General features: G+C 39.6%; 1 protein-coding gene across 1 annotated transcript in view; it reads right to left on the reverse strand.

The window, feature by feature from the left end:
* The window catches only part of sardh (sarcosine dehydrogenase), a 102640-nt gene that overhangs the window by 69386 nt on the left and 8854 nt on the right, over nucleotides 1-24400 (reverse strand). Inside the window, exons 6-7 of the mRNA XM_041811745.1 lie at nucleotides 4252-4375; nucleotides 3674-3774 (exon numbers count right to left, since the gene is read on the reverse strand). Coding sequence (XP_041667679.1) covers nucleotides 3674-3774; nucleotides 4252-4375 — 225 coding nt within the window. The remainder of the gene's footprint in view (nucleotides 1-3673; nucleotides 3775-4251; nucleotides 4376-24400) is intronic.

Raw genomic sequence — 24400 nt, forward strand, 5'->3', positions numbered from 1 at the left:
AAACAGATTCATTCATAGATAAACAGTGGTTTATTATCATTGCATTGTAAAAACACAATGAAATCATGTATTATTGTATTATTACATTATTATCATAATTATTAAAATTATGTATTATCATTTAAGGAAAGAGGCCTCAAGGTTACAAAAAGTGATGATAAAATCAAGGTGATGAAAACATGGGATTTGAATTTAAAAAATCACTTTGTATTATTCACAACGTGCGATTTTTGTGACTGAATAAAAAAAATTGGAATGTCTGAAACTTCACACCAGCAATGAAGAGTTTTTAAAGACTTTTGGGTACTACTTCATCACTGAATTACCTTTAGGGAATGTTTGAGGACTGGTGAAGTAAGCTAGCAAGCCCATCAGAGACGCCTTCTGACAGACCACAGCTGTCAGCTACAGGATCTTGGATCTCAGGCTGGAGGCATGTTTTCCTGGTTTTCTAACCATAAAAACATTACTCAAATGGTCACAAGAATTTGGTAACTATATAAAAGCGTAGGTATTTAAGTTTGGTTATTGTTTCATCACTCAGATCTCAAACTAGGTGGGTAACTGACGTTTGTGACTGTTAATATTTAAAGTTTTACAGACATTAACTGATCCGAAAAATCCCACAGCCTGCGCAGACATGGGATGAAGTTTTAATACCTACACTGCAATAGAATTTTAAAGTTCTAGTGCCTCATGCAGACGGTGTATTTCTGTGTTATTTTTATGTTATTTTCTTCCCATAAAAACATCACTGTTGCCAGCTGCTGTGGTCTGATTCACTGCAGGTCAGGAGGCTATCTGACAGGCTTAATGGCTTATTTCACCTGGCTGAGCCTGGAGCTTCTCAACTGGGAAAATTATTATTATTATATTTCCAATTCAACAACAAATTTGTGAAACTGTAAATACTGACAATCACCAACATCAATTTCTTTGCCAAAAAATGCCTAAAGATAATGTGATGAAGTAGTACCTAAAAGTCTTTAAAAACTCTTCATTGCTGTTGTGAAGTTTCTGACATTTAAGTCCAGAATGGAGTGGAAGTGAGGAGTTTTACAAGCTAGAAGTCACAAAAAACATCACATGTTGTGATAAAAGTCAAAGGCACCAAAGCTAATCAATGACAATAACTTGAGTAATTGCAATTAGTTACTTTCCTCCCCTGGCTAGTGAGTGCAACACAAGGTTGAATCTTATGTGTTGAGGCAGTTTAATGCACTGCATTTTGCTTTAGTTGCGTTTGGCCATATAAAAAAGCTGTACTAAAAACACTGTGTCACACTGACTGGACGCTTCCACCTAGACTTCATTTTGACTTTGGAGTATCAGTAAGGACTGTTACAAAATCTTTTTTCTATTGCAGGCATGAAGAGGCAGGAGGGCAAGAGACTTTTAGAGTTCAGCTTTGTTTTACACCCTGCATTTGTAAATAAAAGATTTTATTAAAGGTGCTGCAAACCAGTGTTAATTTTGACAGCTATTTTTAATTTTAGTCTCAGTCTTAGTCTTTAGATCAAATGCATTTTAGTTTTAGTCACATTTAAGTCATTTCTAACCTTTACAGTTTTAGTCTAGTTTTAGTTGACGAAAACTCAAAAACATTTTTTTGTTTACTTTTAGTCCAAGTGTTTTTTTTCTCTTGCCTAAGTCTGGTGCCAAGTCATGTTAGTAGGTTTTATGCACCCTGCCAGACCCGAGGCCCCTGCTTTCCATAGTTGAGAGCCAGAATAGCTACAGATGCATTGTATTTGACAGATTTACCTACTCTGTAGAAATATCATGGCTTTTGAATGTCTGACAAAAAATAAATTACAGTTTAGTCTAGTTTTAGTTTTCTTGACAAAAACTTAATTTACTTTTAGCCAATTTTAGTTATCAAAGACTATTTTTTGCTTGTCTAGTCTTCCTCATGGAAAAAAGACTGTCGATGAATAGTTTTAGTTGATGAAATTAACACTGCTGCAAACACTTACTGGCAGTTTAAGACATCAAGTCCCTCCTCATTCTTTGTTTTGCAGCTGCATCCACAGATGACCTCAGGTTAAAGGTTATAATGTGACATAAACTATGAACCGCCAGCTTCTTTTATCTTTGGCTGAGGATGCACAGTATTGAAATCTTGCTGATATCCAAATATGGATTAAAGCTAAACACTTAATCCTTAATATAAACTTTCAATCATAATTCAATACTTTCTTTTCAAATACTAAGAGAATAATGATGTTAAAGTTGTCACTCTTTAATTGCACAGATCATACTGAAATGGCAGTATAAGTAAAATAATAGCGATTCAAAACTCTTCAGCCCTAATGTGAACATTTCCGAATTCATGTAAGCCAACGATGACGACACTGATTTATAAATATAGTTCAGACCTCAAACTTCAGTTCTTGAAACACACTTGAAAATTTAAGGAATGAGGCTGGGCAAGAAAAGACCAGCTGTCATAGGTCTGCTGGTCCTGCCTTAAACTACACAAATGTATTCATGCATATGGCTGATATTTATAGATGATAAATCAGTTGTAAATCAGTTGAAAAATGTCATATGTGCTATTAGTGATAATGACATTTTTTAGCTGTTTTTAACCTTGTATATGACGATGAAATCATTCATCCCGGGGCACAGATGACCTGGTGGTTTGAGGCACACCCCATGTACGCGGGCGGCTCAGGTTCAAATCTGGCCTGTGGTCCTTTCCCGCATGTCTCTCCCTACTCTCTTGTCCCCATTTCTGATTCTATCCACTGTCCTCCTCTATCAATAAAGGCACAAAAAGCCCAAAAAATCTTTTAAAAAATCATACATCCCTATCTATGGCATAATTGCTTTAGTTGGAATTATGTTTTTCATAATAGAGGCAATACCAGCCCTTTCAAAATAAATTAAATTCTTAGAAAAAGAAGTCAGGTAATTTAGGGACCAAAACAGATGCTTAGTCACTTTTGCACTGCATTCTTGCACATGCATGGAAATCAGAGTGTTTTCTGTAAACATTTAATCCCTGCAGCCACACTCATGCAGAATAGTGAAAGATGGATGCTACGGCGCTGCTGGAGGTCTGTGAATGTAGCAGCAACATAGGCACTGTCTTGGTTGTTTGTTTGTGACCCTCCTGCTGTAACAAACAAAACCATCTGTTGTCTTATTACTTAACAAGCAACTCTTTTTCTAAGTCATGCGGTTTATTTCCTTAGTCGTTTTTCTGGTTGTTGGTGTGAGTCATTGTTGGAAATCTGGTCTGCCAGCTCATTTGAATGTTCACTCATGCCGCATTATATGTTCACTTTTTATGGTTAAATGTGGGTGTGTGAAGGGCCAAATATGAGGCTAATCAAAAGTGGACTTGCATTTTTAGTAACAATTCTACTCTCTTGCATGTATACAACTCAACTGGAAAAGACCGGACTATGTGTCCACCTCATGCTTCATATTCTTGGAGCCAGACTCTTCTCCAGAAGTAGAATAGCAGAACTACTTGATATTTGTACTAAAGCTCAAAGTCTACTTCATGTATCTCTCACTGAAACAATACATTTCTTTGTTGCCTTGATCATGATGTTTGCCGTTTACAGCCACACTACCAGGGACTAGAGATAACCATGCCAGTTTTTTACTTTACACATTAGTTGAGTAGTCACAGTCAAAACTGTTAAGACATGATGTGTACCTGTATGCCTTCAATTCTTTCTGTCACCACATACGCATGATGCATCGCAATCAGAGGCACCTTGACTCCAGCCATATCACCCAGCTTGGTGGCCCACACACCTGCATGAAACACACAGAGAAGAAAAGTCATGGAAGAACACTTTTAACTGCAGATAAATGCATTTTTTTCTATTATCTTTTGTTTTTTTTTTTTTTGCTTTTACATCAGTAGGACAGCAGACATGCACCAAACAGCACCAGGACTCAAGTCTCTGTTTATGAGTACCCACGTTACCAAATGAGCTAAACCAGCGCCTATCAAATACATTTTTTTAAGATATATTTTTGGGCTTTTTATGGCTTCATTTCTAGAAAGGACAGTAGATAGAGTCAGAAACAGGGATGAGAGAGTCGGGTAGAGACATGCAGGAAAAGAGCCACAAGCCGGACTTGAACCCGGACCGCCCACCAATAGCACCCCCAAAAGCTTCTGTTCTTAAAGAAACGTACACTAGTAATATACCAAATTTCATCTTTTGTATTTGGTAATGGTAATAGTTTGGTTATACTCAGGATAATCAGATCTTATAATCTCACCTGCACAGTTCACCACACACGGCGTCTCAATGGTCCCATGAGCGGTCTCCACTGCCTTCACTCTTTTTATGCCGAGGTCATCTGTCCTCACCTGGATACCCGTCACAGGGCAGTTCTCGATCACCTGATTTGAAGAGTAGAGTACTTTAAGAGACAGAAAGTCTGAACAGGTTTTTGTGAGGTTACAAAATCAGGCCAAGGCAAATAATTTACCAACATTAATGTGATTTTTAACCTGTACAAATCAATTGAAAAACAAACAAAACCTTTTCGAAGAAAAAAACGGGTTGGATAAATATGCTCACTCATGGACAGATAGGTCATTGAAGCACCTTTTGATTTCATTACAGCATTTGTTCTTTTTGGGTATGAATCTAAGCATGGCACATCTCAACTTGGCAAAATGTGTCCACTCTTCCTTGCAAATATGCTCCCAGTGTTCTTTTTGGTTTAAAGTAGTAGTTTTTTTTTTGTTGTATTAAGTAAGTAAATTTTAATTGTATAGCACCTTTCACAGAACAATGTCACAAAGTGCTTTACAATAGTTAAAATGAAATCACAACAAATCAACAACAGCAAAGCATAAAAAATATGAAACACCACAGAAAAATTGCAAATCAATGTTTGACACGTTTGAAAGCCAATCTGAAAAGCTGTGTCTTAAGCTCCTTTTTGAAAGCCTCTGCTGAAAGCAGCTGAACGCAACTGAAGTGGAGGAGATTCCACAGAGTAAGAGCCACATATTCAACAGAATGGTTGCTTTAAGTTCTTAAATGAACTTGGACATCATAGTATCATACAAACTCCGAGAAGAGCTCTCTCAGTTGAATGTTTTAGTCTGAGACCTGACTAGAATTTATGCAAAATATTGTGGGCAGTTAAAATAGACATGAGTTGGTTTGCTACAACTTTTTCCAGAATTTTGGAAATAAAAGGCAGTTTTGGAAATTGGCCTGTAATTGTGATAGGCAGATTGGTCAAGGTTACTCTTTTTAAAAAGAGGTTCCACAATTGCAGATTTAAAGATGGGATGTGGCCTGATTGCTGGGAGCTGTTTATTATGGAGACTAGACAGGGATTGTTGGAAGTACAGTTTTAAATAAAGAGGTGGGCAAGATGTCCACTGGCCCTTATAGTGTTGACCAGATCACTTAAATCCTGTAGAGGAGATAAATTTCCAAAATAAAAAGTCTTTTTTTTATTGACTATGTTTACATGGACTTGAGTATCCTGGTTTCTGTCAGGTTTTTTTAAGTACCCCGGTTTCTGTTTGTGCATGTATACGTCTTCAGAAACTGGGATATTACAGTATGCCAGTTTTGAGAAACCCGGTTTTGCTACTTGGAGAACTCCAAAAGAAAACAGGATACTGTGCCATGTATATGGCTTATCCTGTTTTCTGCAACTGTAGACTACCTGCACAGGCATGACTTTGATTTAACTTAATTTAACTTCAGATACTTTGTAAATACTGTGTCTGTTTCGCAGAGGAACAGCTGATCCGCCCTGCCAGAGAAAATGACAGCTGAGTGGCTGTGTCCACAGCAGATCAGTCTGTGACCTGACCGCAGTTTTGTGTCAAAACGCTCTCATATTTAGATAAAACATCACCTAAACAGTTTAATTTTTTCCACCATGAATGAAATTTGAGCGTAGTTTACAGTGGAGTTAGGGAATGACCCTTCACGCCATGAGTTACCGGTAATCAGAGCTCTGTGAGCTGAAGATGGAAAGACTGCACTCAGTCAGCATCCTGCACAGTCTGTCAATTCCTCCCAGTCCTGAAATTTAGAAACGATTACTCTTCTTAAGTATTTTTCAAAGGAAAAGCGTAATTTTTTTCAAGGCCCACTTTGAGCTGCCCCCGTAGTGATTAATAATAATAATTCTAATAGTCTAATAGTCAGAATAATTTAAAATACCAAGTTATATTAAGCTTATTCATTTGAGATCTCTCTTTCACTCCCTGCCATCCTCTCAATCGCTTTTCTGCAAATGCTTTATTACCCGTTCTTAATATAAATAAGATTAATTTGGTTTTCTCCCGTTGTGGGAATGAGGTAGGTAAACATTTCTGCAATTTGATTTTTGTATTCAATTGTGTTGCGCCCAAAATAATGGACAGAAATCGAATTTTTCTCAAATTTCAAACTTTTGTGTTGTAAAATAACATCACAGATGCCTGCGCAGTGATCAGAAACTGGGATACTACTTTTTCCTCATGTGTACAGGTATATGAATAACCAGGTTTCTCTGTGTGCATGTTAACACAGTATATCGAATATGATTAAAGCCAGGATTGACCCATAACGGGGGTACTTAAGCCCATGTAAACACAGTCAATGCCACCTTGCACGGGTAGCAAAAACTAGCATTTTCTAATTACAACAAAAGTCTGACTCTCTCCACCACTGTTGTGAAGGCAGTACAGGATAAGTTAACTGAATGAATCACTCTAATTTAAAACTATTTCACCATATGCCATAAAAACTTATCATTTTACAATATAATTCCTGAATGTTTGGGTCGTTGTCTACAATGTGAATACAAACAGTGTGCTGAATTGCAAAATGATGTAAGCCCATAATGACCTGTAAATAAAAGAAAATGCATCAAATGCAGAGATGGAGATTTTTTATTATTTTTGAAACATTATGAGCTCATTTCAATTTTAATGCCAGCAACACATTCCAAAAAAGTTGAGAGAGGGTTTTGTTTACCATTTTGTGGCAAAATCGCCTATTAACACTGTAGGCATTCCGACTTTTTTTGGAAAATGTTGTTGACGTAACCTTAAAAATGGACATATACTTTTACACCACCAAGACAAAAGAACACTCTAAACAACTCAGAGAATAGGCTGCTGAATAATATAAGTCAGGGGATGGAAAAAGAAAAATTCTCAGTCACTGGACATCCCCTGGGGTTCAGGTAAATCCATCATCAAGAAATAGAAGGAATATGGCCTCCCTCAAAAAGGCCCCAAGACACCAAACGACTACTCCGAAGGAAGTTTCGAGCTTCAGCAGCTGAGATGGGAGAGACTCTGTATACAACAACTGTTGTCTGGGTTCTTCACCAGTTGCTTTATTAATGAGTGGCAAAGAGAAAGCCACTGTTGAGGAAAACTCATATTAAATCTTGACAAGAGGTCACCTAAAGGTATGTTGGAGAATCCATGGTCGAGTGGAACAAAGTTCTTAGGTCCAATGAGACCAACATAGTGCTTTTTGGCTGTCAGACAAGAAGTGATGTTTGGCGAACACCAAACACTGCACATCACCACAAACACACCAACCTCACTGCGAAACATAGTGGTGGCAGCATCATGCTGTGGGGATGTATCTCAACAGCTGGCCCTGGAGGGCTGGTAAAGGTAAAGGGTAAAATGAATGCTGCAATATATAGGAAAATGCTTGAGGACAACCTTATTCAATCATCAAGAAAGCTACGACTTTGGAGAAGATTTATTTTCCAGCAAGACAATGACACAAAGCATAAAGCGAAAGCTACAAAGAAATGGTTCAAAGACAACGTGGTGAATGTTCTGGAGTGGCCGAGTCAAAGTCAAGACCTTGATCCTATTTGGAGTTCGTGCCTGGACTTGAAAAGAGCTGTTCACACCCTCTCAGTCTCAGTGCTGTGATCGCAGCCAAAAGGTGTATCTACTAAATACTGACTTGAGGGGAGCGAATACTTATACAGGCAGTGTGACCTCACTTAGTGCTTCTGGAAGAATGGTCTAAAATTCCCATAAACACACTCATAAACCTTGTGGAAACTCTTCCCAGAAGAGTTGAAGCTGTTATACTGTAGCTGCAAAAGGTGGACTGATGTCATATTAAACCCTATGGATTAAGAAAGGGATGTCACTTAAATTCATATGGGAGTCAAGGAAGGTGTGTAGCTCAGAGCTAAAACTTAAGTAGACAAAACAGACTTTGGGGTTTAAGAATAAACAAACTAAATTCAGTCCTTAGAGAACAATTTAAAATTTGTGAATATATGGAGGATATTTAACTCCCATATAGGCTGATATTGACAGTCACTATATATTGGTTGTCAATACAGGCAGAGATTTGAGACACAGGTGGCCTAGTGGTTAGGTCGTGTCCCCCAGGTCACCCTGGTTCCAGACCGGCCTGTAGTTTCTTCTCACGTCTCTCTCACATTCTCTTAACCCTGTTTCCAACTCTCTTTACTGTCCTGCTCTCTAAAAATAAAACCATAAAAAGCCCCAAAATACATCTTTCAAAAAATCATACTGCTGATACTATAATCAATTCTTATAGCTACAATCTTCCAATATTGATATGATGCCCATAATACAGTGCATTCCAACTAGGTTTACTCCTTAATACACTGATTCTGCTTTAAACTACACAGACTTTTCTGGCATTCTGCTGACATGTTTTGCTGATATATCAGCAATAAACAGCAGAAATTTTTAGATGAATTTCGCTGATAATCAACCTTTTGAGCTATCATCTGCTGTCACCTGTATCAGGCTGATCATATTGTGCATCCCTGGTGAAAATTGTGTTTTCTCAAGAACTAAACTTTCATGATATAAAAACCCTGTTTTAATGTAAAAAGGGTAACTGACTGTTTACTGCTGCAGCTCTTTTCTTCTTCAAAGATCAGGTTCAGAAAAATGATAGGCATGAATAAAACACTAAAGTAAAGTCACAGTAATAACATTCAGGATCAAATGAAAGCACTTCCTCCTGCAGTGAAAATTTTATGATATCAGATAACCATCAGAAGTCATTGACACCTGAAACAATCATGAGAGCACATTTGCAAAAACAGTGGCCATGCCCCTTTAGCATTTGTCTTAAGGCTATTGTTATTTTTTAAACCAAGCATGAACAAAAACACTCTCTTTGCCTGGATTTTGTGGTGTTATATGTTGACCCTACCTGATGTATCACTGCGCAGGACAGAAAAGGTAGTTCCGGTTACACGGAGGGGGAGGTACACAAAAGCTGTAACTCCAAGCAGAGGAGGCTGTATGCTGTTGTTTGTGTTCCCGAAATATACTGAAGTAAACACACAGTATATGAAGCTCAACTGTAGTCTTTATTGAGGACTTAACACAACATGGTGTCAGAAGTGGAGCTACTTTGAGCTGCTGACGGGAGAGACGCCGAGCGCGGGCACGGCTAGCAGGCAGGCTAACCATGGAGGAGAACGAGGGAGCAGTGGCACCCCGACCGGGAACTCCGGCCCCTCCGACGGCTAATTTTACCATCAAACCCCCGGAACCCTTTGACTTCTCGAAGCCACAGGAGTGGGAGAAGTGGATTAGGAGATTTGAGCGATTCAGACTGGCAAGTAATTTGAATAATTCTTCCAACGCTAACCAGGTGAATACGCTAGTTTACTGCATGGGAGACGAGGCTGATGACGTGCTAAGAGGACTGGACCTGACAAGGGAGCAGCAGCAGCGGTATGATGCAGTGAAAAAAGGATTTGACACTTATTTTGTCCCAAAGAAAAACGTGATATATGAACAGGCCAAATTCAACAAGAGAGTTCAGCAGCCGACCGAAACTGTGGACGCTTTCATTACAGCGCTGTATGCGCTGGCGGAGAACTGTGAGTATGGTGCACTTCACGATGAACTTTTGAGAGACAGATCAGTAGTCGGCCTTAAAGCTTCATCATTTTCAGAGAGGATGCAGCTTGACGAAGACCTCACTCTCACAAAAGCTATTGCTATGGCAAGACAGTCAGAGGAAATAAAACGACAACAGGCAGATTTGAGAGCTGACATGGCCCACAGCAAGACGGCTGTGGATGCTATGCATTTCAAAAGAGGGAAACCACAAAAAAACACACTTAAAGGACTTACACAAGGACAGCCAAAACCGAAGCACAACAAAGGAGATCACAAACCATGCCCAAAGTGTGGTAAATCACCTTTCCATCCAGCGTTTAATTGTCCAGCTAAGAGTGCAGACTGCCACAATTGTGGTAAACGTGGACATTATGGGAAAGTATGTAGGTCAACATGCACTGTTAATGAGGTGTCAGAGGACATAGATAGACTGTTTCTAGGGGAAATGACTCCAGGGGATGACCATGGATGGCTGACATTGACATAAGGGACTCTAAAGTAACCTTTAAAATAGATACAGGGGCCGATGTCATCGTGATCCCTGAGCAGCTGTATAAGAGACTTATCTGCAGAGATGAGAAGCTTGAGGAAACTAAGAAACCACTCTATGGTCCGGGTGGGGTAAAACTAACTGTCCTGGGGTCAGCCACAGAAACTTTAAGTTACCGTGACAGGAGCACCACAGAGAAGATCTTTGTGGTGAGAGATCTGCAGGTGGCACTGTTGAGCAGACCAGCTTCAATGAGAGTCAATCGAGTGGCAAGAGTTGATTCCATAGACCAAGAGACAGTGAGAAAGACTTATCCTAAACTCTGTGATGGGCTTGGGCTGGTTCAGAAACCCTATACCATTAAACTGAAGCCCGATGCTGTACCATTTTCTCTGAAAGTGCCACGTTGAGTACCACTGCTACTTTTGGGAAAAGTGAAGAAGGAGTTGGAGAGAATGGAGGCATTAGGGGTCATAAGTAGAGTGGAAGAGCCAACGGACTGGTGTTGTGGTATGGTCGTAGCCCCGAAAAAGAACAAAGAGGAAGTCTGCATCTGCATGGATATGACACCCCTAAATGAGTCAGTGTGCAGAGAAAAGTTCATTCTTCCCTCTGTTGACCAAACTTTAGGCATGCTCACAGGAGCACGCTATATCACTAAGTTGGATGCAAACATGGGATTCTGGCAGATTCCCCTGTCCAAAGAATCAGCTCTCTACACCACCTTCATTACACCATTCGGGCGCTACCACTTCAACAGGTTGCCCTTTGGTATTTCCTCCGCGCCAGAACACTTTCAGAATATGATGGTTACTGAGGTCATGGCAGACCTTGAAGGCATTGTGTGCCACATGGACGATATCCTCATCTGGGGAGCTACAAAGGAGCAGCACGATGCAAGGGTGCATATTGTTCTGGAGCGAGCTGAAAAAGCAGGTGTCACACTCAACATGTCCAAGTGTGAGTTTGGAAAAACAGAGGTGAAGTTTCTCGGCTATATCATCTCAGCAGATGGCATGAAGCCGGATCCAGACAAAACAAGAGCCGTGCAAGAAATGAAGGAGCCAACAAATGTAAGTGAGCTCAGGAGCTTCCTAGGCATGGTGAATCAGCTAGGGAAGTTCATTCCAAACCTGGCTGAAAGAGACAAACCACTGAGAGACTTGCTGTCTAAAAAGAACTTATGGTACTGGGGTCATGAGCAGCAGAGGGCATTTTCAAGTCTTAAACATGAGCTCTCATCTACACCAGTACTCAAGATGTATGACCCAAACAAACAGCTGAAAATATCAGCTGATGCCTCATCCTATGGACTTGGAGCTGTGATGCTGCAAAAGGAAGGAGAGGTTTGGTCACCGGTCGCCTATGCTTCCAGATTGCTGACAAACACAGAGCAACGCTATGCACAGCTGGAGAAAGAAGCACTAGCACTGACCTGGGCCTGTGAGAGGTTTAGTGATTTCATCCTCGGTCTACATTTTGAGCTGGAAACAGACCATAAGCCTCTTGTGAGCTTACTAGGTGGGCAGGCATTGGACTCGCTGCCACCTCGCATTCAGAGGTTCAGGATGCGTCTGATGAGATATTCTTACACAATCTTTCACACTCCAGGAAAAAACTTCACCACTGCAGACACTCTCTCGTTCCCCGCTCAAAGAAGGTGCTTCATGTACAGATCTGGGCCTGATGGAAGATACTGATATTTATGTTGAGACTGTACTGGACAACCTCCTGGCAAGTGACAGATACCTGACAGAGCTTCGTGAGCAGCTGTGTGCCGACAGAGTGTGTGCACAGGTCATGGGGTACTGCAGGGATGGATGGCCAGACAGGAACCATCTCCAGGGGCCACTAAAACACTGTTGGACTGAGAGAGCAGTTCTGACGGTTCATAATGGGCTTCTTCTGCATGGCACAAGGTTAGTCATACCTGCAAACATGAGAAACGATGTGCTGGAGAAGATTCATGAAGGCCACCAGGGGGGTGGTAAAGTGAAGAGAACGTGCAAAACAGGCAGTGTGGTGGCCAGGACTAAGCAGTCAGATAAATGAGTTAGTCCTGAAATGTAGAGGCTGTATCAATGAGAGAACAAATGCAAAAGAACCTTTGATGACGACTCAACTTCCAGACAGACCAGGCAAAAACTGGGTGCAGACCTATTTACACTTAGAGAGAGAACCTTTTTGCTTGTGGTTGATTACTTCTCTAGGTATATTGAACTTGCACAGTTAAGCCCCACAAGGTCCACAGATGTAATTGTTCATCTGAAGTCAATGTTTGCACGACATGGCATTCTAGAGACATTCATAAGTGACAACGGCCCACAATTCTCTGGACAGGCGATGAAAGATTTTGCAGATGATGATGGATTCAAACATATCACCAGCAGTCCGAAATACCCCCAGAGCAACGAGGAGGCAGAGCGTGCTGTTCGGACGGTGAAAAACCTACGTAAAAAGGACAGAGACCCCTATTGCGCCTTACTGGCTTACAGAGCTACACCCCTGAGCAATGGCTACAGCCCCGCTCAATTGCTCATGGGACGTCGCCTTTGCACCACAGTGCCTACCCTTCCTGAAAAGTTACTGCCCGCTCTCCCTGCTGTTCAGCCCTTCATACAGAGAGAGAGAGAGAGAGAGAGAAAAGGTTAACGGACAAACAATGGTTTAAAAGAAGACACAGGGCAAAGGATCTTACAAAGCTGTCATCTGGAGACCAGGTTTGGATCACTGATGTTAGAGCACAAGGAACAGTGACGTCTGCCCACCACAGCCCACAGTCTTATTTGATCAAGGGACCGCAAGGGATGCTGAGGAGAAACCGTCGCCATCTAGTGCTTATTCCACCACAAGAAGAGCAGAGTTAGAATCAAACTAATCACACTCCAGATGTGGGAATCAGTGCTAATACAGGTTCTTCTGAGACACTCTCAACAGCTGCAAAGACACTCACACCAGCTGCAAAGACTCAGAACACACCTGGGATTACAAGATCAGGCAGAGAAGTGATAAAACCCCAGAGACTTAACCTGTGAGAGAGAGAAAAAAAAAGTAGGAACAAACCCAACAGTGGGGTTTCAGTGTTTGTGTTCAATTAGGTAAACCTACTGTAAGAATAGCTTTTGCTTTTAGACCATTGTGATTTGAAAAGTGGTAATGTTATTATTTGTGGAATGTTTGAAAATAAGAGAAGTTCAAAGTCAATTAGTGATGTGTATTTTGTGTGCTTCTTTAATTGAAGATCCAGCTAAGGATTACTTTAAACTTCTTACAGTAAGGGGGATGTGGTGTTATAAGTTGACCCTACCTGATGTATCACTGCGCAGGACAGAAAAGGTAGTTCCGGTTACATGGAGGGGGAGGTAAACAAAAGCTGTAACTCCAAGCATAGAAGGCTGTATGCTGTTGTTTGTGTTCCCGAAATATACTGAAGTAAACACACAGTATATGAAGCTCAACTGTAGTCTTTATTGAGGACTTAACACAACATGGTGTCAGAAGTGGAGCTACTTTGAGCTGCTGACGGGAGAGATGCCGAGCGCGGGCACGGCTAGCAGGCAGGCTAACCATGGAGGGGTTGTTTGTCCACTGAAGTGTGATTCATGTTTACTTTGTGTTACTAGGCTGTATTAAATACATTGTGTTGGATCTGATGGTAATGCTTTAAACTTGCTGACAACCTAACCGAGGCAGTGGTAGATCAACAACTTATTCCTGCAAAGTAGAAATACTGTACACTATGGTGACTTTAAAAAGAGAAATATGTGATGGCTGGTTTTAGTTTTAAAAAAGGACCCTGTCCTTATAAAAAGTTCTATCCTTTTAGGTCTCAGCTTGTCAGTCCTTCACTCTAAGAGTAACATATCTTTGTAGTGTTACCCCAAATAAAAACTTTAAAGACATGAAAGGATGTTTAGCTGATCATTTTGTTCGATTTATTTTTAGCAGGCTTTTATGCATTTATTGATTGGAAATATAGTGTGGAAAGAGTCACAAACAGAGAGAGAGAGAGTGGAAAATGAAATGCTACAAAGGAGCCGAAGGCTGAATTTGAACCCAAGCTGCCCGCTCCAAGGAGAGCAGCCTCTTTGATTGGAGCACATGGATCCAGTTAGTCGACTTTTGGGGCCCTGTTAAGCTGTTTTTTGGTAATTTAGATCCCAAACTGTGAAAAATAAAAGGATTTAAAAAAAATGAAATCCCCTTCATGTGCACACGATCAACATTTATTGATCCTTGTTGTGAAGTCTGTCCTGCAGCCAAAAATGCCCAAAAATCATTTTCCCTGCAAGAACATAAAGTGCTGCCATCTCCTCCTCTTCTCTCAGAGACCATATTGTTCTAAACTAGAAATTTGTCCAAAAACAGCCTTCCCCTTAATTCCCTGATATTGATTAACATTGCAGGCTTTGACTCGAGATCCTAGTCCTGGAAAAGAGCTGCAAGGAAAGTAACCACACAGAGACAGGATGAAAAGGACCAGTGCCTGCTAATTTAATGTGTCTGAGCTGATCTCTTTCTCTTGCAGCTTTAATTTCATTTTAAAGCAACTCGCCTCTTCAGTTTGCCTCTTGTTTGGGTTAGTCCATTAGAAGTTATTAGCAACACTTTGCATTTTGGCATCCTGTAAGAGACAGGTCTCAAAAGAGATGACTCCCCAAGATTGATCGACAAACAGTTCTGGCGGTGAAGGGAAACTGTTCAGACGTTTCTCATATTTGACTTTTTCCATCTGACGAGCACTGAAAGTCTTCTGCAGCTTCTTATTTTGCAGTCATGTCATCGTACAACTACCTTTAGATAGCTATAGTAATCCTGATTTATTAGAATTCAATTCAATTGGATTGGATTGAAGAGTCTTTGCCACAATTCAGTTTGTAACCTGAGTCCATACAGACTTTAAACATCATAAAAATGCACTAAAACAAATACATAACTCCCATTACTGTCACCATGACAGACACGCAGAGAGAGATGAAAGACACACCAGTCCATCATAACAGTATAATGGCAACAATGCTTAAAGCTCATTATAAAACCCAACTGTTCAAAAGAAATAAACTGAATAGCGTGCGTAAACCTCCCCTCTGTTGGCATGCAGAGCATGATGAAGGCTCTCTAGGACTTCCTTTACCTTCTGGCTAACTCTAACTTTGCAGAAGGGTTGTTGGTATTGACTTGAATGATCTTTGCCTGGATTTTTTTAGTTAAACAAAATGAATCAAGCTGGTCAAGACCAAGGTTACCAAACCAATATGTCATCTCATAAGTTAAAATGATCTCATCTAAAGTCCTTCAAACAAACATTAAAGTTTACGGAATAAATGCCAACATTATGCCTAAAACTACAAAATGTATGGGTACACAGGGCCAGTATTTGCACCTGAGCATGCTGATATTTACAGCCAACATGTCATAGAATACATATTAAAAATAAATCAACACTGTATATTTTCAGTATGAAGCCTAATCTAACTGCAATCATATTTATGTCTCTGTCTGCACTGGAAAAACAGATGTCAACAGATTTTGGGCATGGCCATCTTAGCCTCTTGCTATGTTTGTGCTGCAGCTACAGGTGGATACACCTGAAGAATATAGTGAAGATATCAAGAGGAAATAAAACTTGAGCCTCCATCTGCATTGTTTTCTATCAAATTTCTCCCATTTATGCAAACTAAACTTTGCTTATTCCACTTTCTTGTAGAAGTACACTTGGCTTAAATTTCAATATTTGTTAGATTTTTCATGGCATATCACCTCAACAATAGCTATTAAGTAAATGCAGGAAAGCCACCTGACTAGTCGACTAATAGTTTCAACAACTGGCGATTAATCGACAATCAAAATAGTCGTCAGTTGCATGCCTAATGAAATATATACATCCAGAAAGATGCTGACAAAGTTTTTACAAACTTTTAAATATTCAAACATAAAAAAGAAAAGCCCTGAGTCATGCCTCATGGCTTGAGTAATGCAAGCCAAATCCAACCATAGCAACAGATTAGCATTTAAAAATAGTCCTGAATAAAGTAGAGATGTGCAGACGACGGCCTGTGAGCTTAGTTTATAGGTGCTTGGACACTAGAAAGACCATGGCAATTCTTCTGACTGCTTACACATTTATATGACATATAACTTTGCTGAATTAAAAGACAGAATGCTGCTGATTCCTGCCTTTGCCTTAAAGTGTTTTGATTTGAAATGCTATTTTTTTTTTTTTTTTTTTTTTACAAAATGCAGTCAAGGCAGAGAAAATATGAACACTTCTCCCAAAAAAGACCACATGCAGTCATTTTGAAACCAAATATTCTGCCATGCTTAAATTAAAATGTGTGTGCAGTAAATCTGCATCTTGATAACTTCACTGTATTTATTGTCTCTCACAGAGAAAGCTTCCTATTTGACCACTTTTTGATGTTGGATGTTTTAATGAAACCAGGCTGAGGAGGTTTTAGGCTGTTATTATACAGATGTGGCGCTCTGTGGTGCTGAGAAATGGCTGATTTGGATGACATTTTCAGGATGAACATGCTTAGACTTTTTACTCTCTATTCAGCTTTATGGTGAGAGATTGGAACAATATTTTTGTCTAAAGTTGAAATGTTTCATCATTGTATGATAAACATAATGTACCTCATAATGTAAGAATTTAAGATCATTGGTCCACAGGAGTAAAAAGTAAGGAGGAAAAACTGGCTTCAGTGTAGAAGCTATCTTTCACTGTGTTGCTTTGCTTTGCTTTATCCTGGGTGAGCATTTTCGTAATCAAGCTTTAGGGTGAAAATAATAGTCAAACTAATGGCATTAGGTGGTAAAATTATTGCAGTATTTATCTGAAAAATCAAACCCAATTCCCCAGTGATCTGGCCATTAGTTCCACCTCAAAAATAGAAATAAATTCACTGTGAATGCAGTACATTTATGACAATTGGACATTATTATTTTACCATAAAAGGGATTCAAATTGAGTGTTCCATGATCAAATCAGATACGACCCTTGTTTTCGTCTTATTCTCAGTTGTTAGTTGAATAACTTCCTGAAATACTGGTGTTTTGTAATAGAAAGATTACAGCTTGCTGTGTTCAATGATTATTATTATATAAGAAAAAGTCTAAATAAAGCATCTAAAATACACATTGTGGTGTTGTTGCATTTTTAAAAAGATAACCTTTCTCAAAATTGCATTTCTGTTTACATTGGGTCTATATCTTAGGAGGAGTTTGTAAGCTAGCTGTCAAAATGACCTCTCATGGTCTAGGAGGTTTTGAAATCTGCCATTTCTATTGTTAGCAAAGTTTTAGTCTAGAGATGTGCTTATTTATGCAACCATGTTTTAATTATTTCTCATTTTTAATTCCTACAAAAAGATTTTCTCTCCTTAATTTGGTTAGAAGTCCATCACAACAGGAAAATGTTCCACAATAATACATTTTGGTCTTAGATTTTTAAAACAACAAAAATGGGCCATTTTAAGAGGAGCATTGGTCCTTTAAAGCCACTGTCTTGCAGTAAAAATAATTAAATAAATAATTTGTGCACCTCTAGTTTAGAATGTTAAGCAAACTCATGGAGAAAATGGAATGGAATGTTGGTGATGTCATGGACTAGAACAGTGCCTCTGTTTCAAAGGAATAGAATATTCTAAAGTATTTAAAGTGTAGCAGAGGCAGGCGTAATTCTCTGTGTGGTTTGAGATTTCCAGGAGAGCAGTCACACTTGCAAGAGTTCGGTCGTGTTTCGATTTTGAACTGCAAGCATCTTTGGACTTGTTGGATACTTTCAATCACAGATTTTGAGGATATATTTCAAAATCTCATCAAACGTCAAAGCCAATTACATCCTTGGCGTTTTTTCCCCTCAAATTTGAGGTCCAAGAAACCATTTTTGACCTGTAAAAAAGTCCAGAGAGATGTCCTCTGACGAGGCCAACCAGCTAACAGCTGGAGGTGTTCTCCTCTCCAGTACTACAGTCTATGCAGTCAAGAAAATCCTTGGACAAGGGGCCTTTGGCAAGGTTGCCAAATGTAGAAAAATGGATGACATGACGACTGTAGCGGTCAAAGTCACCTCAAACCAAGGCAGTCATGGACAACAGGCAGAAATAGAGGTAGGAAAAACAAGTATTGATGCTAAAACTAATGTCTTTAATCAATTCTTCTGGTGTCAGAGTCTAATCTCATACTTGACCTCACACTTGAAAACAGATCAGTTTGTTCTGAGTATTTCTTCAATCAAATCAAAAAACCTTCTGTGATTCAGAACTTAGACAAACTAAATATTAGTGCAAAAAAGATTGGACACAACAGATTTGCATTGGCTACCAACACCAGTTCATGCACACATTACTTAGAGATGTTTATCAAAAAGGCCAATTTCGGCAGACACTGATGTTAAAACCAATGCATCTGTGGATCCCTAGATAAACCACTGGAAACTTTAAAGCTTAAAAAAGAAGTCCAATAGCTTTTTCATGTAGGTAAATTCCATATTTAACCTATTACTTTTGTGCAACCCCAGGTGGACAACCTTGAGAAGCTTTCGCAGCTAGACTCTGAGCGCTGCAACATCGTCAAATGGCACACAGCCTTTATTGACAGGGACTATTTTTGCCTCGAATTTGAACAGCTGGATAAAAGTCTGGCAGATTTTATGATGGTGAGGAACTACAAACCTCTCCAACTGAGAGAAACTCGGCCCATCATCCAGCAGGTATGTTTCACTACATTTCACTGGCATTCATGACTACACTGAACATCAAGACTTCAGGGGAATCGTCTGGTCTGTTGTTAAATTTATCACCAACTTTCAGATTGCAAACGCTCTTGACCATCTCAAGACTGTGGGGATGATACACGCCGATCTAAAGCCCGAGAACGTCATGATGGCCAACCACCCCGAGCTGCCCTACAAGATTAAGGTCATTGACTTTGGCTTAGCATGTGATGTCTCAGCTGCCACAGTGGGCGCTTATATACAAACACGACACTACAGGTGAGTAGCCAAAACCATTTATGATCCATACATACAGGTGGCTTATACACAATGGAACATAAACAGCATATCAGATGTTCACATGACATGTTAACATGTCCCCTCAATTCCCAGACATTTACATATTGTTGTTAAAAGAACTGTGTGTGCTACACAGTGGTAAACATGGCCCTGTCTCTACTTTTTTTGGATGTGTTGCAGCCATCATTTTCAAAATGAGCTAGTATTTTCATGAAATGGTAAATGTCTCCATTTCAACATCTGATTTGTTGTTTATGTGAGTAAAGTATGGGTTAGTGAGAATTGCAAATCATTGCATTCTGTCTTTATTTGTATTTCACAGTGTCCCAACGTTTTTAAAACTGTGCTCATACTTGTGTCTAAAGCTGGTTGTGTTTTTTCTCTAAAAGGTCTCCTGAGATTATACTGGGACTTGGCTTTTCTGAGGCCATAGACATGTGGTCCCTGGGTTGCATAGCGGCATATCTCCACCTCGGCACCACGCTGTACCCGGGCAACTGTGAATATGATATGGTACTTAAGTTTTACTATGTTGTTAAATCTCCTTAAAACATACTCAAGATTTTTTTTCCTGCCTTGTAAATTTTCCATGAGAATTTGGGAGAGACTGATGAGCGGAAAACATCAAAAATATATGAAAAAACACCAGAGCAAGTGTGAGGGGCACTCCCACATCTTTCTTTTCTCAGGAAGATTAAAGGGGCAGTCTGCCTGAAGTTTTATGGAACTTTTTAAGAGTTCATGTGCAAAAATGTTGTATTTCATGTTTGTTGAAAAGGTAGATTGATTTACTTTGTATAAAATGTAAAATGTGTTATCAAATTACAGATTAAGCCTTTTGATATACAGTGAAGCTGTTGTACTTATCAGTAGGTCTTATTGTGCCTCTTACTAAAGATTTAGATGAGATAAACTGCTATACTGCTTAAAATATTCAAATGAATGAAGATTTTGACTTCTTGTGTAACTTCTGTTTCACTTTCAGTTAAGGTACATCCAGGACCTTCAGGGTCAGATACCTGATAGCCTCCTCAACCAGGCAAAATATGTCGACTGGTTTTTCAATGGAGACGACGATCCTCTTAACAGCAACTGGATTCTAATGGTACCAACTATTTCACCATTACTCTGATTTAACAAAAGCCAGGGGCGGGTTTAGGCACTTTATTGTCCCTGGTAAAGATTGATATGAGGCCATTTCCTATTTAGCTAAAATCATCAAATCAAATGAACAGCAGAATTGAACTTAGATTTCTAAAGATGTCCAACCATTCAGTCTTATTTTGGTAATTTCTCAAAGAATAGCCTTGCTATCTTGGGAAAGCAAGAACCATTTCTTTATTTGTATTGTGCCAGTTTGTAACAGTAAAAAAGTAAAGTGTATGGATGAATGTCTGCTAGTCATAGAAATGCTGTCACACATTTGCAGATACTGATATTTATCTTTTCTAGCTCACACCTGCTGATACCATGCTGATAATATTTTGCATCCTTTATATCTGTGTTTGTCTGCCTGCTTTTAAACTGTGCTCAGAATAACGTGGCTAACATATTCACTGTCTGTTCAGGATCAGGAAGAGTACTTCTTGGAGACAGGCATCCAGCCAATGGAGCTCAGGAGGCTGTACCTTGAGTCACTAGACCAACTTCTGAAGGTATGTAACTATTAATATATAAAAAAGAAAAATATAAAAAGTCTACAGTTGTTGTTTTTTTCACTCTGGGTTTCTTGGTTTTATCCCTGAACTTTGTTGTTGTGTTTCCTCCGTGTTTCAGATCCCACCACTCACATCTGAGGAAGGTGCAAACAAAGATGTTGAAAGGATCGACAGAGATATGTTTGTTAAGATGCTTAAGGGGATGCTTGAAATTGATCCACACCGTCGGCTAACTCCCCGAGAGGTGCTCGAGCATCCATTTATCACGATGAGTCAAATTGACTTCATGACAAAATCCAGTTAGTAAGTAAATACTCTGATTTTAAAAAATGATAATTAAGGGTCCATAGATTGTGCTTTTTACTCATGCAGCACCCATACCATCAGTTTCAGAGTGACAAACGGTCTTTAATAAATATCTCTGAGCATTTAATAATTTCCTTTAGTTAAGGAAACATCATCAAGACAAAATGATGTAAAATAATCCTGCAGCTTTAAACCTAGAAATTGTGCTCTCAGATCTTTTGACTTGACAACAAGAAGTCCCACCCCTCCTTGATTTTGATTGATTAATCAGGAGGAAGTGACAATGATGAGCATGGCAGTCTATACAAAATTGTGTTATTGTCATAGAAATGTGTTAATATTTTCACGCAATATGTAAGAAAAAAAGATCAAAAAAGGACCCAGAACAGACCCTTGGCGACACCATTTTTCATAGTTTGATTGATGTTACTTGTCTATTTTTGGTGTCCAATAGTCACATCATTAATAAGATCGCCTAATGTCATGAAATACTGTTTTGCAGTGTTCGGTCTGGCAAAAAGTTGATGGAAATCTGTCAGAGCAGGGTTTCCACTGACGATTTCAATGCTGGGGGGTCTACCTCCAATGTGGCTGACCCATCCCAGCAGAACCTTTCAACTTCCCGTGGTCCTGATGATAGCGAACACACACCTTCCAGTGACCAGCCCTGTACATCACAGAGTACAAGAAAGGCAGGGGTAAAAAGGAGGGCTCATCAGGAGGAGGAGACCACTGAATCTTTTCATCCTTCAAAACGGGATAAGCTTGAGCACAGGTATGACAGCCTTTGTCAAATACATTATCATTACTGAGTTTACTGTGTAGAAGAACTAAGAAGTTTGTTGCCTGCTTTTTGCTCACTGAATTTTTCAATCTGTAAACATTTTTATTGAATCACAGGGAAAGTGCCTCAAGTCATGCTGCCAACACCCCTCACCGGCAGGTGAACAAAGACGCCCCCCAGACTAGCCAGACCCCCTCTGGCAGCAGGGCAGGGCTTAAAAGACGGCTACCCAGTCACGAAGATGGGGGACAGGAAAATACAGACAGCAGCGCCAACAAGAAAAGTCGGAAAGACTCTGTGACCAGTCCTGCTGCACCATGCAGCAGCTGTGGCCAAAGCAGTGGCTCAACAGCTGCGAAGAGAAAAACCACTCAAGAAGGCTTCTCTGAGGAACTGGTGCCCCCGCAGAAGAGTGCAAGGCTCAACTAGAGCCACCAGACTCTGCATCTTTGTGTGTTTTTAAATCTGTGTTTATTACGTGCTCGTGCATGCAAGCATGAACATGTGATATCAAAATAAAATTTTTCATCTTATACCTGTTATTCATGGTGTGTTTCATGAGCTTAAATGCCATTCATTACCGTTAAAAAATAAAGAACTGCTTTAAAATTCAATAATAAATGCTTTTTACACTTTTTTTCTATCTAAAAGGTAGGCTGTGCAAAGCATGCAGTTTTAGCTGATGTTTTATTATTACTGCACCTGTTGTTTATTATGAACTATGTGAGTTTGATTTTGAAACTGTACTGCTGCCATTCTTGGCCAGGTCTCCCTTTAAGAGATCTTTGATCTCAGTGGGACTAACCTGGTTAAATAAAGGTTAAATAAAAAAAAGAAAAAGAAAAAACATTCATTGTGGATTGTATGTGGTTTTGAAACATGCTGGGTTACATGGCAATGCAGGCCAGATAGGGGGCATGACTTTTCTCCTTCATTAGGTCAAAATCCTAATGGAGGAGGTCGAGAATGGTCTACTGTTTAGTAACGTAAGCTTGTGAAGGGCTGGTTTTATTGGAAAGACTCATCCATCAAAGAAAGTGTGCACAGAGAGCTTTAGGACAGATAGGCCTTTAGGACTGTTTAGTATCAAAATTCTATACGGTTAAACTATACAAAAAATGTCATATGCGATAAGGTATTACTACCAGGTGTTTAAAAATAACACCATACAGTTACAAGCAGGATGGTCCAAGCATTTGCTGGCATGCAGGTGCAAGCAGAGCGAGCGAGCATAGTGTGAACAACTTTACGGAATTTCATTCAATCCTTTGACAAAATGCTTCGAGCCTAAACTAAAATGAGTTGGGTTTAATGACCTTTAACTCAATGCATCTCTAGCTTACACAAAAAGCACCTTGTGTGTCCGATACAGTGGTGTCTGTGACAAAGCATCTGTATTTGAAACCTTGGTAACAAAGCAGCAGCAGGAGAACAAGAAGATGGAGAAAAAAAGCAGTATACACCAAAACAATCGTTACTCACTGAGACTTTCAGCACCATGGAGAACAAACATCCCCAACTTAATAAAAAAGAAGAGAAAGCTTGTTGGAGTACAACGGATCAAATCAAAATGATCAAAAAGGGCAAACACACAAACTTTAAAATGTACTAAATTCTTTATGGACATACAAACTGCTAACAGAAAGTCTCAGCACACATTAAAAGCAGTCTCCCTCTTAAAAACTAAAAAAGGAACCAAAAACATGATCAGTGCTCTCTAGCTATGCAGCTTCCTAAAAAGGAACTCATGCAACCAAGACACTGACAGGATATCAGACCAGCTCTGCAGAGACCGGGGACAGAGGAGGGTGGCCAGGTCTGCTAGGGACCCTAGCAGAGACTTTCCAGGATTCCTTAAGTGTCCTGTCTCTTATTCAGGGAGTTACTATGGAAAGAAGGTGTCAAAATAGTCACAATAGTAATGACTATGTGTCATTCCTACACAAATTATGCCTGAAAAAAGTACTGGCAGGTGTTGGTTGATGGTGGTTCAACTTTAGCTCTAATATACTGATTGAGATCTGACATCATGATCTAAAGTTGTTAGCAAGTGTTTTGACAACCTGCCTAATAAAGGTCAAGCACTGAATTGTTGCAAATGAATATATGGGTTTTCCTGGATTTTTTTGTTGGACATGATGCCCTACAACACACCTGTGTTATGACATAGCGGTAGATTTACAACATGTAATGAGCAACTGAATCCATCATGCAAGAAAAACTAGACTACTTTGCTAACACTTCATATGATTTAATATAATTAAATTAATAG

The sequence above is a fragment of the Cheilinus undulatus genome, linkage group 17 (genome assembly GCF_018320785.1).
Source record: "Cheilinus undulatus linkage group 17, ASM1832078v1, whole genome shotgun sequence".
Taxonomy (NCBI): domain Eukaryota; kingdom Metazoa; phylum Chordata; class Actinopteri; order Labriformes; family Labridae; genus Cheilinus; species Cheilinus undulatus.